The sequence below is a fragment of the Cheilinus undulatus genome, linkage group 11, assembly GCF_018320785.1.
Source record: "Cheilinus undulatus linkage group 11, ASM1832078v1, whole genome shotgun sequence".
Classification (NCBI taxonomy): domain Eukaryota; kingdom Metazoa; phylum Chordata; class Actinopteri; order Labriformes; family Labridae; genus Cheilinus; species Cheilinus undulatus.
Window position 1 is genome coordinate 13,937,545 of NC_054875.1, and position 16,914 is coordinate 13,954,458.

Below are 16,914 nucleotides of genomic sequence, written 5' to 3' on the forward strand. Positions count from 1 at the left end.
GAAAATTTAAACTTTGAATAGTTCAGTCAGACATCTATTGTTTACGACTGTATAAAAACATTTATTGAAGCAGCAGAACATGTTTGTGTTTGGCCTCATCACTTTTCCTAGATTTATTCTACATGCAGAATTTGAGGAATGATGGGATTGCATCTTAAACCCCCGTCAGAGCCAACGGGTGAATGGTGGGTGGTTGAAAGCAAGAGTGCAGTACTAATTCAAGGCAAAGACTGGAATCTTGCAGCCAATATCTATATTGTTATTGATACTTGGAGTGGCTATTTGATCAATGAAAAATGTAACTAATTCAACTCATCTTAAACCAAATAAAATATAACAGCCACTGATGCACCAAGGGGATGTAATGCTTACAGACAAACAAGAACAAGTATCTGCTCCACATTTAAAATGTTAATTTCCCTAAAGGCAGGCAAGCAAACAAAAGAACAACAAGAATCATGGCTCTTGCTGCTGTAGCGCTAGGAAAAAAACACCTAGGCCCACCCCGGTGCATGCTGGTCCTCTACCTACGTATCTACATCACCTCAGGTGCTCACAGTGTTACCTAAACACCCAGCTAAACTAAAATACTAATAATGTAAAACTGAACTTACAAAACAAATAATTAGCAAAAGATGTTGCTACCATAAATCTATTTTCTCAATAAAGAAAACTCCAAAAATAACCAAGCAAAAAATACAAACCAATACAAGGAAACTACAAATAAAAAGCTCCCACAATACTGATATGTATATGTAGTTCAGACCTAAAAGTTCAGTTCTTTAAACACACAATTTAAAATCTGAAGACGAACAAATTAACAAGTTTTAGGATCTGTAACACAATTTAAAGTGCAAGGAATGACAATGAATATGGAAAAGGCTTCAACTGACACAGGTCTGCTGCCCAAGTCTGGAACTACATTAACTGTTTTTATGGCCAATATATACAGCTGATATAGGCTGCTTTTAATAGCCTAAGCATTTGTTGTAAATATAGGAACACTGATACCAATGTCATACCATAATATCTTGCGTCCCTAGGAGATGATGTATGTCAAGCGTGAAATCAGTTAAGCTAAGGTTGTCTACCTAAACTGGCTTGCAAACTTGCTTCATTCGTAGTCCAGAATCCAGACTCTGTCTCCTCTCTCTCTGTTCTTCCTCTTAAGTTCCCTGGTGCTCCCATGAGAGGCCTGCCTCACACTTTGAAAACAACCATGGTAACCTAAATTAATGTCAATTTAACTTGAAGCCAGTGAATATTGTGATAACTCAGTAATTTCTGTTTGTGATGCCTTAATGGATGTGAAGTTTCAATCTTACAAAAATGTTTCAGTTGAACTTAACCCCTTAAAGCCTGAAAACACAAATAATTATAATTTTTTGGAACTGAAACGTTCATTTAACTTTCTACTGACATTTTAAAAAATCCAAATTTCCATAAAATTTCACAAACACATTTTTAGCATCTCATTTCATTTATTAGGTGTTTTTGGTAACTGATAATCCACTTGAGGGCATTTTTATCATTTATCAGTTTGTATTCAGAAGTTTTTTTGAGTAATTTATTGAGCATAGGTAAAGGTATCATAAAAGTATGTATCAAATATGCGACAACAGGCGTTAAGGGGTTAAGAATGGGTCAAAAGAAAACTTATTACCAGTTAAGAAATGTGTTCACATTATAAGATAACGTTATAGCTTCCTTGTTTGCATATGAGTTCTTCCATTAATCAGTATTACTAGAGGATTTTTGTTGTTAATGTTAACAGATACAAATTTATCACCACTTGCATGAACGTCAATCAACTTGGTGTTTAAAGGCAGCCTGAAAACTAACTTTCAAAAGTTCAAACAACTAGTATTTCATTTTATGGTTTAATTTTGTGAACCACTGATATCTGGCACATTTAACTGTAAACACATGAGAATGGAGGAGTTTTTCAGCTTATGAACACCACTAGATTCTTAACAAACAACTCACTTTAGTGCAGTAGATAGCACAAAGATAAGATGGTGTGAGGAACTTTTTGGTCTTACTTTACTTCTCTTTTCTCATGTGATAAACCATGTGAGAAAGACTGTAAACTTCCCCATATAGAGACACACAATCTCCTGCTGCAGAGGACAATAAGCAGCCTTCAGCATGCTGGTGACTGAAGGAGTTTTATTCAGTAAATGCTTCATTTAATGACTTTAAAACAATATTTAATATAAAAAAATCTTTATCTGTACTCCTATTTGACAAAAGCTTTGTGCACATTAGTTGTGTCTACTCAGCTTACTTTTCAGGTATCAAAGGCAGCAGCACCAACCCTTTGACACTTCATAGAAGTGGGTATACAGTATATTCTTGGAGTTGCATGTTTTAAAGCACAAAAGTGTAATATATTGTGGTTATTTATGTATTGAAATTAGATGCTGACATCTTACTGATTACAAACCTTTAATTTCTTGTCTGAGCTTGGAGCCTTCTCGTGCATCATCCTAGAGCCTCTGATGTCACAGAGTTTGTCAGCGTCCCCATGAAGAAGCAGGAAGGGCCAGTTGATGGACGGGATCTCCCTCTCAATACGCGCTGCTGCCCCAATCAACTGCATGCCGAACGACACCCGTACACCTCCGTGGAAGTTCAGCTCGTCAGCGTTATATGCCTCCACCTGACATAAGAAAGGGAAAAAAGAGAAAAAGAGTTAGAATACAAAGTTTGGCATTATTTTAGCAGGGATCGTTTCAATGATGCTTTCTTTCAGTTTGTTTTCCTTTTTATTGGTTTACAAACTTAAAACTGAACTTTTGCTCAGCACGGAATCAGCCTATATGGACAAAAGTATTTAGGCTGTCTGACAATCACACTGTCAGGGACTATAATGACACTGTATTCAAATGCATGTGCTTTGATATGGAGTTGGCCCTCCTTTTGCAGCTATAACAGCCTCCACTCTTCTTGGAAGGCTTTCCACAAGATTTCTGTGGGAATTTGTGCCCATTTCATTCGTTGCAGAATTTATAAAGCCAGGCACTGATGTTGGACGAGAAGGCCTGGCTAACAATCTCCATTCCAGCTCATCTCAGGTACTCGAACAGGTGGCACTCAATGGATGCTGGCTCAGTCAGGGGCCGGTCACGTTCTCAAATAATATATTTAGAGTCCTTGCTTTGCCTTGCAGTCAGGTAGAAAATATTCTTCCAGGTATCCACTAAACCCAGACTTGCCCATCTGACTGCCAAATAGAGAGGTGGGATTCATTACGCCACAAGAAACTTTTCCACTGCTCCACAGTCCAGTGTCAATGTGCTTTACACCGCTCCATCTGAAGATTGGCTTTGTACTTGGTGACGTGAGGCCTGCATGCAGCTGCTCAGCCATGGAAACCCATTTATTAATCTCACATTTTCCTACACAGACACTCTAGGATTTGAAGGCAAAAGTTCAGGGACCACAGACCTAAAGACCTTTATATATTGAGAATGTCTTGACAAGACCAATAAATTTTATGGCTGAATCCAAATATGGAAGAAAGAGAAGAAAAGAAATGCCCAGTGGGAGATGAGGGCTGTAAAAATAAAAAAAGAATCCTGGGGATTAATATTGGAGTTGGCAAGTGTGAGTAAGGATTTCAAACAAATGGATGGGTGCTTGGTGTAAGAAAAATAAGAACTACAGAGAAATATGAAGTTGATTTGTTCCTTTACATATGTTTAAAGGAACAGCAGAGCACGTCACCTGCTTCTCAGACATTAAACATAAACACTTCCAAGTTCCACACATGCTCTCACATCGGTCATACACTCTGGTTTCTGTTGAGCTTATGTGTAAACACAGCTGATAGCCCACTCCAACAGAAGCAGCCTCTCAGGCCACATGTGCTGCTGCTTTGAATTATAAATAACTGTAAGCTTAGCCTTAAAACAACATGGTTATGTTGCTATGAGGAGTCAGTGACACCTAGAAACATAATCCCTTAATGTCTTTAACTCTAGGATCACATCAAGTCAGAAAGGCAGATGGAGTATATTACATACACAGTTTGACTGCTAGCTCTGCACCTAATGTTGGGTGAAAAGGGAAAGCTGCATCTATGAGTTTGGCAAGTTCTTTGTATATCTATTAGTGATCTAGCAGTCCTGTATCAGGCCACATTTACTAGTGGAGATGTGATTTGTGTCAAAAAACCTGCAGGATATTGTACCAACAACAGCTACATGTGTCACGATGGTAATGTTGGACATTCAAAATCTATGATATGGTGTGTAGATGACCTAGTAGTTAGGTCACGCCCCATGTACGGGGGCAGCCCGGGTTCAAGTCCAGCCTGTGGCTCCTTACCATGTCTCCCTTCCACTCTCTCATACCTGTTTCTGATTCAATCCACTGTCCTTCTCTCTAAATGAAGGCATAGAAAGCACCCCAAAAAGATATCTAAGTAAAAAATTAAAATCTATGATATCTGGGTGCTGGTTTAGCTCAGTGGGTGGAGCAGGCGCTTATGTACAGAGGCTATAGTGCTTGACACACTGGTTGCGGTACCAATTTCCAGTCTCGACACTGTTTGATGCATGTCTTCCCCCCATTTTCTCTCTCCATTTTTCCTGTGTCTCTTCAGCTGTCCTGTCTAAATAAAAAAAGGCAAAAGTCCCCCAAAAATAATCCTAAAGTTTTCAGCGCCTTAAACTATAAAGAGTAACGTTACAAGGGTGACATTATTTGCTGTCTTTGCAACGGTGCTCAAGTTCATAGATAGTCGTGAAATGGGCTAAGGAGTGTCAAACATGGCTACAACAGCAGCAACAATTGTTGATAATAAGAACAGACTTTTCTTTCAAGGGGACATATTATGAAAAATCCCTGGCCTGTCCACAATCCCCTCAAATACCAGAAAAAACATTCCCTCCTTCTCCAGCTTTCAGAAAATGTGTGCTGAAACAAGCCGTTCTCAGATTTTACCTTCATGACCTCATGTGGGGAGTTAGCACCACCCCAGGTTTGGTTGGCCCTCCCAGCCTGGAAGAAAGGTCTACCCTCATCTCCTGATCTTCCTCTTTGCTACCAGCTAAGATGCTGGAAAGCTCAGTGGGTTACCCTGCTGACTTTGCTCTGGGAGACTGATAGTTCAAATCCCGGTCAGGTCCTTAACTTTGGATGAAGGTGACTTTAACACTGTAACATCAGGAATGCCACATCCATTTCCTGAGAGGGGTGTGGTCAGGGGCGGAATCAGACAGCTCATTAACATTTAAAGCCACAGACACAGAAACGGCTTGTTCTGAGCAAGGCTGAAAGGCTGAGCAAGCTAGCTATGTCGGCTTCACAGTATGTAAACGTTGGCATTACGAAAATAGTAATAGTAATAGTAATAGACAGCTGGAGCATGTTGCAGGGCCTTCATATAGTTATTATGATTATGCTGCCAATGCACACATGGCTTCCTCTGACTTATTGTAGAGCCACATTCCTCCAAATTTTCTAACGTTTGTATAAGAGGATGAGTTCCTGAATTGAACCAAGGAGTGCATCACTTGTGATTTTTTCTGTCTAGTGCTGTGGCCCACACAAAGGGCCACAAGATAAAGATGATGGCTCATGAGGTGATAAATAAGAAAGTAATGAAAAAAATAAGTTCTTCATCACATTTATGAATTACCCCTAGGGCTTTACTTCTATCTTTGTCTTATAGCATGTTGGATATATTGACCTACTGAGACCACAAACATTCATGCCAGTGAAGCCATTGGATGAGTTTAGAAGGGGAAATAATACTTGTCACTTGTTGCACATAAAAAGAACTATTGCGCAGTAGTCTTTACTGTTAAGCTCTTATTGATTTTTCATTTCAATAATCCTAACAGGTTTTAATTAGGTCTTATCTAAGATGACATGACACCTCCAATGGACTGAAAGAAGCAGAAGCAGCAGGATGTGGGTTTTAATTGATACTAAAGACTGTTTCTGAGATGTTGTCTGTGTCTGGTAAATGCTAACAGACAGACAGGTGAGAACACACAGTCTCAACCGTGCAAAAACCACAGCACGCTCTCACAGGCACGAATACGTGCAAACAGAGGTGAGGAGACGTGGCAGGACCTCCTCTGTGGTTCATCTTGAGGTTATAAAACAAACTGGGGATGATGTAATACACAACACACTGCTAAATTTGTTTGTTGAAGCCTTTTGACCCTCGGAATGCACCTGTTTTTGTAATCACAAATTAAACAATACAGCCAATCAAAGGCACCGAGACAACAGATGAAACATTTTATGTTTGGAGAGGGTTCAAAGATACATTGTCCCAAAAAAATTTGGCATCTTACTTTACTCACGTACACATGTCGTGCAAATATCCCCCTGAGACCATTTAAAATTCCACCAGTAACTGCTGTTTCCATCACAAAACACAAAGCATTTCTCCCACACAGACAGCATTTGTCTCTCACCTGCTTCTTGTCCCGAGAGACCCATTTGGAATCGATGGAGCCCATAGTGAGGCTGGGCACCATGTGGTTAAGGACCTTTGCCAGAAAAACCTGTAAACAGTGAAAAACACAAAAAGTAGCGAGCATTTCAGTTTATTTTCACACATCAACACCTCCCTGAAGCATGTTTCAATCTCTCTCTCTGTCTTTATTTTTCTCGCCATCTGCCTGGTGTTACAATGAGATACAGTCTTTAATTTCAAGTGTGCGGCATAAGTCACCTGCTTTTACCCATGTGGGTGTGTTTATATCAGTGCAGGATTTTAAAAACACATTTCTTCTTGTTAAAACGTGCTGATAATTCTAAAATCAAGGCTTTTCTCTCTCATACAGATTTTGACACCACTTCTGGCTCTGAAAATTGGGCCCACTTTTGTCTGTGATTCAGTAATGCTTCTCAAGTGGAGCTCAAACTGCTTCTCCAAACACACATAATAAAAGGTGTCAGTAATGTAGTCATGAACCACGGCAGGCTGAGTGGAGTAAGATGATGTCTTTGACTTTGCTGAAGAGCGTGACTGTATAGTGAAGAATAGAAAAAGTGAAGTGCCAGGAGAAGTGGTTACCTTGAATGGTGTGGCTGATTCAGGGTTCATCTGGACCATGGGACCAATCAGAATAACTCCAGCAAAGTCAGAGGGCCTCTCACATGCCGTCAGGATGGAGATCGCACCACCCTAAAAAAGAAAAGGACTGCCATGAATGCTGTGGTAGATGGACTTGAGCTTACGGAGCTTTCTTGCTGTCTGACTACTAAAAGTGCTTGTTTTGCGTCGTTGTGGGTCACACTTTGTTATTCATTCCACATTCAGACAATGTTGATATGGATTGCTGTATAGATTCAGCAATCCCTAGTAGATTCAGACATCTTTATTTATCCCAGAGGTGAGTGATTCAGTTTAACAGTCTGCCAAGCCTTATTAAAAGAAATCTAAACTATTAGTGAAACCAAAACAGTCATGTAAGTATTTACATAATTACATTCACAAAGGGTAAAGTGTCCATGACTAAAGAACCTGATCTTTACTTTGACATGACAGCAGAGGAATCAGACCCCTTAAGTTATGGTTGAAAGACAAACACTGAGAAATGTGTGTCATGCATATCTATTCAGTTCTAGAAAACATTAATAGACCACTGTCAAAATAAGCTTTTCTCTGAGTCTGCTATTCTTAATTTAATTTTTGACCAAAATGAACACTTTTCTTTGGTCACATCAGCCAACTTTCAATATACAACAACATACAATATTCACACTTAGATATTAAACCTGCATAAACAAGCAAGCAAGAAAAATACAATAAAAAATGTTCTGTTTCATTTTTAAGCCTCTATGGCAGCCAAGGCCAATGGCATTATGTTTTGGCTGTCCGTCCACACCGTTTTTGTAAATGTGAAGCACTATATTGACAAAAGCATTCAGCTCCCAGCCCATTACACCAACACATGCTGTCAAGACATTGCATCAAAATACATGTACTTAAGTATGGAGATGGCCCCCTTTTGCAGCTGTAACAGCCTGCGCTCTTATTGGAGGGCTTCCACAAGTTTATGTAGTGTTTATGCTGGAATTTGTGCCCATTCATTCTGTAGAGCATTTATGAGACTAGTCACTGATGTTGTACAAGAAGGCCTGGTTTGCAATCTCTGTTCCAGGCCATCCCAAATGAGGTTCAAGGTCAGGGCTCTGTACGGCCCAGTCATTGTCTTCCACACCAAACTCATCAAACCAAACTGTTGCCACAAAGTTGGAAGTATAGCTTAGTCCAAAATGTCTTGGTATGCTGAAGTATTAAGATTGCCCTAAGTGGAGATAAGAGGCCCAAGCAAAAACCCTAAAAAACAGTCTCATGCCATTTTCCCTCCTCCACCCAACTTCATAGTTTCAGTTTTCAGGTAACGTTCTACTGGCATCCCTCAAACCCAGACTCACCCATCTGACTGTCAAACAGAGAAGCATGACTGGTCCATAGAACATGTTTCCACTGCTCCACAGTCCAGTGTTGGCGTACTTTACACCACAATCTGACACTTGGCACTGGACTTGGTGATGTAGGGCTTTTATGCAGCTGTTCAGCCATGCAAACCAATCCATGAGGCTCCCGCAACACAGTTTTTGTGCTTAAATTATTACCAGTGAAAAGTTGCCACTCTTGAGCTCTGGAATCAGCAGAGCGCTTTATGTACCATGTGCCTTAACATTTTCTGACGAGGTCTTCTGCTTCATGTCTGTGTTGCTGTTGTTCCTAAACGCTTCCCCTTTCTAATAATATCACTGACAGCTGACGATGTAATATCCAGCAGTGATGGAATATCAAGAGCCATCTTATAGCAAAAGTGGCATCCATCACAGGCAACAGGTCTGATGTAAATACCTGATTTCAATAATTAACGGGTGTGGCCAAATACCTTTGTCCATATAGTGCAGTACAGTGGGATTTCTTTTTACCTGTTTCAAGCACACAAGTCCTTATGTTTTATCTGTCTTAAAATCAGATGTTGATATGCACTTGTTAAGAGACTTGCTTCAAATAGCTGGGATATTTTTGACAGGATTAGACAGGTACAAGGGCTTTTTCCATGAACAGTGATCACATGTATTTACAAAACGCCACCACTAAGCCTATTAAACACCAAATCATGAATACAGAATTATATAAACTGGATTTAAGATACTCACATGGAGTTTGAATCCACAAACTAAGAAATCTCTCAATCATGGGGGTGTCTTTTTAACGTATCCATGTCACAAGTTGTTGGTCAGGTGACTGTAGTAAGGAATGTTCAGCACCTGACTGTCACATGACCTCATATCTAGATTTCTGATCACAGGTTTCATATGACCAGGGCTCCCTTTACTTTATTTAGTTACTGAAACAAAGTTGACCAGTTTTGTAAATGCTGCTCATATCATATTGTAGAGATGTATCTGATGGCAAGATTTAAGGGGAGTGTCAGGATTTGTGTGACCCAGTGGACTTTTTGAGACAAAAGCAGCCAATGGTGAGAAATAAAGTTTTGAAGTGGCTCAAACTATGATAGAAAACTACAAAAATATATTTAAAAAATGCAAAAACAGTAGGGTATTGACATATGGTAAAAGTTATTTAAATAAAGAGCTAAAGTTAACATACAATTAGAAGAAAATAGTCAAACTCATAATGTACCAGTATGCATTTTTGCACACACAAAACTCCAGGAAACTTTCCAAATTTTTAGGGTGATCTGCCTGTGTTATTTAAATCAGCAGAATTTTTTCCCACCATGATTTCACTCAGATTTTTTTTCCTTCTGGCCACCTAGTAAAATTTATTTTGCTAATATGTGAACGCAGCAGGAAATATTTAGAAAAATCCCCCATGACAGCATGATGATGTTCACATCATGCAACCAGTGAGCAAAATGGGCACTTATCATGTATGTAATGAAGCTGTTTCATATGCTATCCTGCTCTCATTTGTGATATAAATTTGTCCTGTTACATGTAGCATTGAGATAAAGTCACAATTTGTCATTACAGTCAACAATTTTCAAGAAATGTGAGGGAGAGATTTAAGAATGTAAAGGAGAAGAGGGAGTGCCTTTTCTCCTCTGAGAGGAGTGGGACGGTCTCAGGAAAGTAGGTGAGAGGTTCTGATGTTAGGAGCAGTGGGAAAACTCCTCAGAGGTCAAGAAGAACGTAAAACAACCCGTCTTTGTTTGGAAGGGCGTGAATTTCCACCCACTTCTTTTGTTGCTGCATCTCTAGACAGACTCAGAGAGAAATGCAAAACTGAACCCACGGCCTCTAGGCCACAATGTCCTCTGTGTAGATGTTCGAAAATCAGCAAAGGCCACACTTTGGCACCCATGCTGACATTTAGGATTGTGATTTAAATGCTGATATGTTGTGCAATGACAATTAGCAGCACTTCAGAGGCCAAGATTCAAATCCATTTGTCATGGTTCACTTTGCCGTGGTTCTTCTCACATGCAACAAGTCTGAGTGCACGGACACCACACAAGTACACACCCAGAGGGATTCTGCATGGGTGAACCTGTCCCTCTCTCCCAGGAAACTAATTGGCTTTAACTTTGTTTGTGTGAGACTTCTTTGTCACCTTTGTGAATATTCATCAGACTGGGGCCAACAACAGGCTCACTCCACAAAAAGAGGCACTACAAGACAAAACATTTCCCACCGGAAAATCTCACTTTCTAAAGCTCACTGCTGCCTGCACGCATATGCCCACAGAGACTCAAGATAAAAGCTGGATCCTCTTCCCCTCATTTCTGTCTCTTTAAGAAAACACTCCAACAGACAAGAGGGGCTGGTATAGATGGCTATGGTTGAGCTCTCGCTTTCTTAAACAAGAAGGGTGAGAAAATGACTCTGAATTAACTTGATTGAAATGCCGTGTTTTTTTAGAAAGAGGAACACATATCTGGGGAATATGTTCCAGGGGATCACTGAAACGTGGCACATCTTGTGCCTTACTTCACAAACATTCACCCCGCCCCCTCCTAAACAATGCACAGCATGTCAAAGCAGCTGCACGAAACACCGGCAAACATCATGTAGCTCAACGTGGGGCAGTACAGCATGACATAATGTTGCACCTTCAAGAAAACTCATCTTTGCTACGAGTTATTTAACCTCACCACAGCAGAGAGTCACGGAGAGAGAGAGAGGTGTGTCTGTGCGCGAGGCACACCGCTGAAGTCACAACTTGAAGACCTGCTCACCCCTCGGAGGCTTCAAACTTGAGTCGGACGGACTCGAGATCTTACGAAGTCCTGTTGTCTAAATGATGTTATATTCGAGTATCAATTAGCGTAATAATTCCTCCTGTAGATACTGTAGTTCCCTTTGGTTGCTTAACAACCCAATATGTGTCTGCATTAGTAGCAGTCTATGTTGGAGTGTTGGAAATATCTGACTTTCACACTGGTTAAAATGATCTGATGTCACTACTGATTTTTTTTTTTTTCTTAGTGTTTGGAACACAGAATTATCATCATATTCTCCGTCACCATGTTTGTAGTTTACATCCATACATGAGCTCTCTGGTGTGAGTCCAGTCCAGAAAAGCCCCTCTGCTGTCTTTTAAGAGTCAAATGATCACTCGATGTAAATATTTGCTGCAGAAAGGCTTTTTCTTCAGCATAGTGCAAGTCATGTTATCTGACTGACACCCAGCAGATACAAGCATTAAAACGTTCAACACAGAAATGATCAATCTCATCATCAAGAGTCTCACTGACTAAACTAAGTCATGAAGAGGCATCACTATTGATTTCACACAGAAAACCCTCTTCTTCATCTATTTGAGTAAAACAGATCATTTTTAAAGTCCACATTATACTGTGATGGAAAAGTTTAATCTATTAAGCTGTAACTGACAGTTTTCATTATGAGCCAACAAACTTAGATGTACATCCTGATTCATCTGTGAGAATCTGGGCCTCCTCTGAGAATACTGCACCAGGCACTGCTGCTAATACATGATGAAAAATAAGCTTTAATTGCCTCTCAAACTGGCTGAACACTTCAACACATTTTTGGGGTTAAATTTAACAAGATGGCTGAATTTAATTGGTGCACAAGCTCATCCCGGGTCATGCCCTTGGACTTTCACACACATTTTGTCCAGTGGGCTCCAATGATGGGGAGATAAGTGTGAATGGGAATGAAAAAAGAGAGAGAGAGAGACAGAGAGAGAGGACAGAGAGGTTCTTTAAGAAAGCTGATTACAGACCTCTGTGTCATTTTCTCTCACTGGTCTTTGGCTGTGAGGATGAATGCTGCTATTGTTTGTTTTATGACTACTTACAGTGGATGAATGTGAACTGTCAAAAATAGCTTAATGAGTACATACGGCCTACAGAGCTATAAAGCTGACATATAAACTACACGGCTAACATACTGACATTTCTACAGAAAATAGTTGAGCATTATGGCTGCGGGTATATGGGTAAAATGTTTAACATCTACACATTTATACATGATAGTTTTTCATTTCATTCTTTTAAGAGCAAGTGTGTGTGTGTGTGTGTGTGTGTGTGTGTGTGTGTGTGTGTGTGGGGGGGGGGGGGGGGGGGTTAATAAAAAGAAAATGCCTATCAGATACCACTTCTTAAAGTGATAAGAAAGACCAGTGAAAAGTAAAATTAAATTAAACTAGATTTTAAAAAACAACTAAACAAGACAGAGATGTGATGATGAGACTCTGTAAAATCAAAAGAGTGGTTCAACATAAGGATGAAGAGAATGAGTAAGAGATCCTGAGAAAGATGAAGAGTTAGAAAGCTGAACAAACACACCAAAGGCCCTAAACAATGACAAACCATTACATAAAACTCTGGCACAGAGGAAGTAGGACAAATGATCCTCAGCCAGAAATCCTGATGGAGAAAAAGAAAACTGGGGGAGAGAGAGAGAGAGCTGAAGCCTTTAGTTAGGATTCCCATGAGATGATACAACACCAACAAAGTGCTCCAATTCTGATCATCCCAACACGATGCAGAGAAAACTGTGAAATTGTGAATCAGTGTGGTGGCACAGAAGCTACAATGTGCAACTGTAGCATAAACTGTTTCAGATGATAAAAAACTGCTATAATTCTTTAAAAAATAATTTAGAAAAAGCAGTTCTTCTAAAACTAGGCACTCTTTGAGACTGTAAGCTAACAAGCTCAATGGGGATGCTAACATGCTAATGTTCAGGATAAAGTGTGTCTAAAGACACTGCCTAAATACTACAGAACACTTACTTCCTTGTCTGTCTTTTTATGTTGGATTTGATGTGAATATATCCACAATGACTGTCAAAAATTTAAAATGCAAACAGATTAAGCACTGAAAATTCCTGAAGGCCTTTGCTGACTTATGCAGACATTTCAGCAGTCTTAATTAACACAACTGTATTATTTATCATCTTATCATGCATGTTAAAATTTTCTGCAGATGTTATTTTGTTCTGAAAAAGTCAAGGATTTGGCCATTTTTGTGGAAAATAGCACAATAATCCAGGGAAATTGAAGCTATTTGACTCTACGTTAGTAATTCAAAAAGAAAAGTCTGACATTAATATATATCTCAGTCATTTGTTGGTGACAATAATGCAACGATTTCATTCTGATCAAACACTTGCTCAGGTAATAAGTTATTGTCAGGTCTTAAACTCCTGACCACAGTTATGTACAGACAAACACGAGAACATGCCACACCATGAGCCTAGGGTGACCACTAGGGTTGCACGATATTGGATTTTGCAGATATCAGATATGCCGATAGATTGATTGATTTTTACAGATATTAAGTATGCTTTTCAGAAAAGAAATTTCAGTCCTTTTGGACACACTTTAATGTTTAAGGATGACCAAGGAAACAAACTTTAGTCCACAAAAACACTTTAAAATTTAAAGAATGTTGATAATTAAAGAAAAATACCTCACCTGACACAGGTCTGTTGGTTCAGCCTCAAACTCCACTAATTTATTAGTATGTTCGGAAAAAATTCACAATATATGCTGAAATACACAGGCAACGTCCTAGATGTAAATATCAGCTGAAGTTTTGATTTCTGCTGATACTGGTACCAGACTGATCATGCATCCCCAGTGACCTTCCCATTTTCAGGCTCAGTGTCTAAAGTCCCAACAACTATAAAACACTACTATGTCCTGGTTTTGAACAGTCCCTGTCCTGGTTTTAACAGAAATAAACTACTCATACATTGCACCACTCTTGTAGTGCTGATTTCTACGTATATATGCCAATCAGTGCTGTTGCCAGAGCTGTTGCTATTTAAAGAACAAATTTAACCATTCAACCATGCATCCCTAATAGAAACACTTTTGTGACCTCAGTCAGTGAGGCGAATACCTGAACAACAAAGTCAATATGAATCTATTTTCCATTACACCAGTACAATCTGAAAAATCCAGTTATAACTAATTTTATCCTTGTGTTGGTTTTCCTTAGGGATCTAGCTAATGACTGCTGACAGATAAAAGTGTGAAAAGCTACTGCCAGTGATGCAGGTGATGCTCCAGCAGTGGGACGCTGCCTTTACTGAACAAAGACTCTGACTGGGCTGCTAACAGCTCTACAGTCTCCTCAGGATGTTATCATTGTAGCAGCGCCTCTGAACAAACCGTAGAAACCACAGGTGGTTTCCATTGTTTCATCCAGGCCTTGTTAAACAGAAACACATACAAACAGAGGGGAAGAGGAACAGGATAATAGAAACAGGATGAGGAGTCACAACAGTGGAAGGCTGGGAAATCAGGCCTGTAAAAACAGTGACACAAAACTGGACTGGGGTTGGGTTTCCCAAACTTCAGGCCGTGGATTTATGTTTTTTTTCCAAGTTAGAAGAAGAAGAAGAAGAAGAAGAAGAAGAAGAAGAAGAAGAAGAAGAAGAGTGTCAAAGAAGAGAAGAAAATGTAATATAAGTCAGGCAAAGGAGGACAAATGAGAAAACAAAAGAAAGGTCACATAGCACCTTTTTTGGTTGCTTGCCTTTCAAGGTAGGGTCAGGTTAAGGTTAACAACATCAACAGATTGTCAGTGAACTTTGGTCAGGAAGGGAAATTTATTTGTGCTGTGGAAATATTTGAAAGACTCAATTTCCCTTAAAACAAAACAGAGCTATGACAAGGCCAAAATAAAACAGGAAAGGTTACACACCACAATATTTAACCAGAATGACATAACAGGAAATGCCCTCTATTTTCTACTCTGTAGAGCATGGAATTGTCAGTAGATCCCTCTGAGGACAGCAGAACAAAGGCGTACTGCAGGATTATTAAAAAAAAAAAAAAAAAAAAAGAGGTTGTCCACCTATATTTAAAAGAGAGATTCTCTTGTATGGAAACATTCCCTTCAAACATTGCTGATAATGAGGAAAATGAAGTCCCCTCCAAAAGTATTGGAATGGTGGGCACAATTCCTTTATTTTTGCTGTAGACTAGATGAATATGAGACAATAGATCAACATTTCAGCTTTTATTTCCAGGTGTTTATGTCTTGATCTGATCAACAACTTTGAAGAAAGCACCTTTTGCTTAAATTCACATTTTTCATGTGAGCAAAAGTATTGGAACATGTGACTGACAGGTGTGTTTTGGTGCCCAGGTGTGTCCTATTACATTGATCGTTTACACAATAAATAGCCCTTAATCTCTACAGTCCTCTGAGTTTCAGATTCTGGTTTTGCCTGTGCAGACTGTATTTATAGTTAGAGGTGTAACCAACATGAAAACCAGAGAGCTGTCTATGGGTGAAAAACAAGTGACTGTGAAGCTGAGAGAAGATTGAAAATCAATCAGAGCCATTGCACAAACATAGCCGTAGCCAGTACAACCATTAGGAATGTCCTGAAGAAGAAAGCAACCACTGGTGTACTCAGTAACAGTTGTGAATGGTTAGACCAAGGAAACAGCATCAGTTGATGACAGAAACATTGTGAAAGCTGTAAAGAAAGACCCTAAAACAACTGTTAGTGACATCAGGAACAACCTCCAGAGGACAGGAGTGAATGTATCGCCATCTACTGTTCACTAAAGACTTCATGAACAAAAGTACAGAGGCTACACCAGAAGATACAAACCACTCATTAGCAAGAAGAACAGGAGGCCAGGCTGGAATTTGCCAAAAAGTACACACATCGAGGTTGTCATTTGTGCTGATGACAATAAAATTGCCAGGCACTGCTGAAATATGCTCACAAGTAAGCAACAATGCTAACACTGGTCCGGAAATTTGATCTTCGATAGCCAGGCTCAAGTCTATCCTAAAACTTTCAAATATTTGCTGCAAGTATCAGTGAGATTTTATGTTTATTAGAGTTGTAAGGACAGATGGATAAGCAGACAGAGGTATATGAAAAGAAGGGTCCTGTGGTATGAACAGGAAATTAAAGCAGATAAAAGGAGAACATGTGGATAGGCCCACATGGCAGCCTGAACACACATCTGATGAAATGTCAGATTGAGCAATGCACCGATGGTCGAGAGGAACTAGGAGAGAAAAGTTGAAATGAGCAAAGGGAGAAGTGAGAGGAAGGATGTACCACTGTGACTTTGGCCAGCTCTGTCTTAATATTTACACACTGTGATGTCTAAACAGGCGCTCAGCCTCCATCTCCCACTTTAATTTACACAACACTCCTTGCGCCTGTGCTCCAACAACCTCAGGTTGTTTTGGATTCAGTCACACAGTCTTTATATAAACACAGCCTTGTTTCACTGTGAAGGATGGGACATAAATGGTTTGCAAAAACAGACTCATGAATCTAATGGACTGTTGTTTAAAGCACATGAAAGCTGAATTGATAGCCTACGATTAAACATGATTGGATTTAGGAGAAGAAGCCGCTGAACTGAAAGGAGACGGCTGAATGGCTCACTCTGAAGATAAATCTTTGTGTTGTCTGAATCCACAAAATGACTTT

General features: G+C 39.6%; 1 protein-coding gene across 2 annotated transcripts in view; it reads right to left on the reverse strand.

Moving 5' to 3' along the window:
* Nucleotides 1–16,914, reverse strand: part of mgll (monoglyceride lipase) — an 81,123-nt gene that overhangs the window by 11,178 nt on the left and 53,031 nt on the right. For both annotated transcript variants that reach the window (XM_041799445.1, XM_041799444.1), the window contains 3 exons: nucleotides 7,043–7,153; nucleotides 6,438–6,527; nucleotides 2,447–2,662 (listed from right to left, as the gene is read on the reverse strand). In XM_041799445.1, coding sequence (XP_041655379.1) covers nucleotides 2,447–2,662; nucleotides 6,438–6,527; nucleotides 7,043–7,153 — 417 coding nt within the window. The remainder of the gene's footprint in view (nucleotides 1–2,446; nucleotides 2,663–6,437; nucleotides 6,528–7,042; nucleotides 7,154–16,914) is intronic.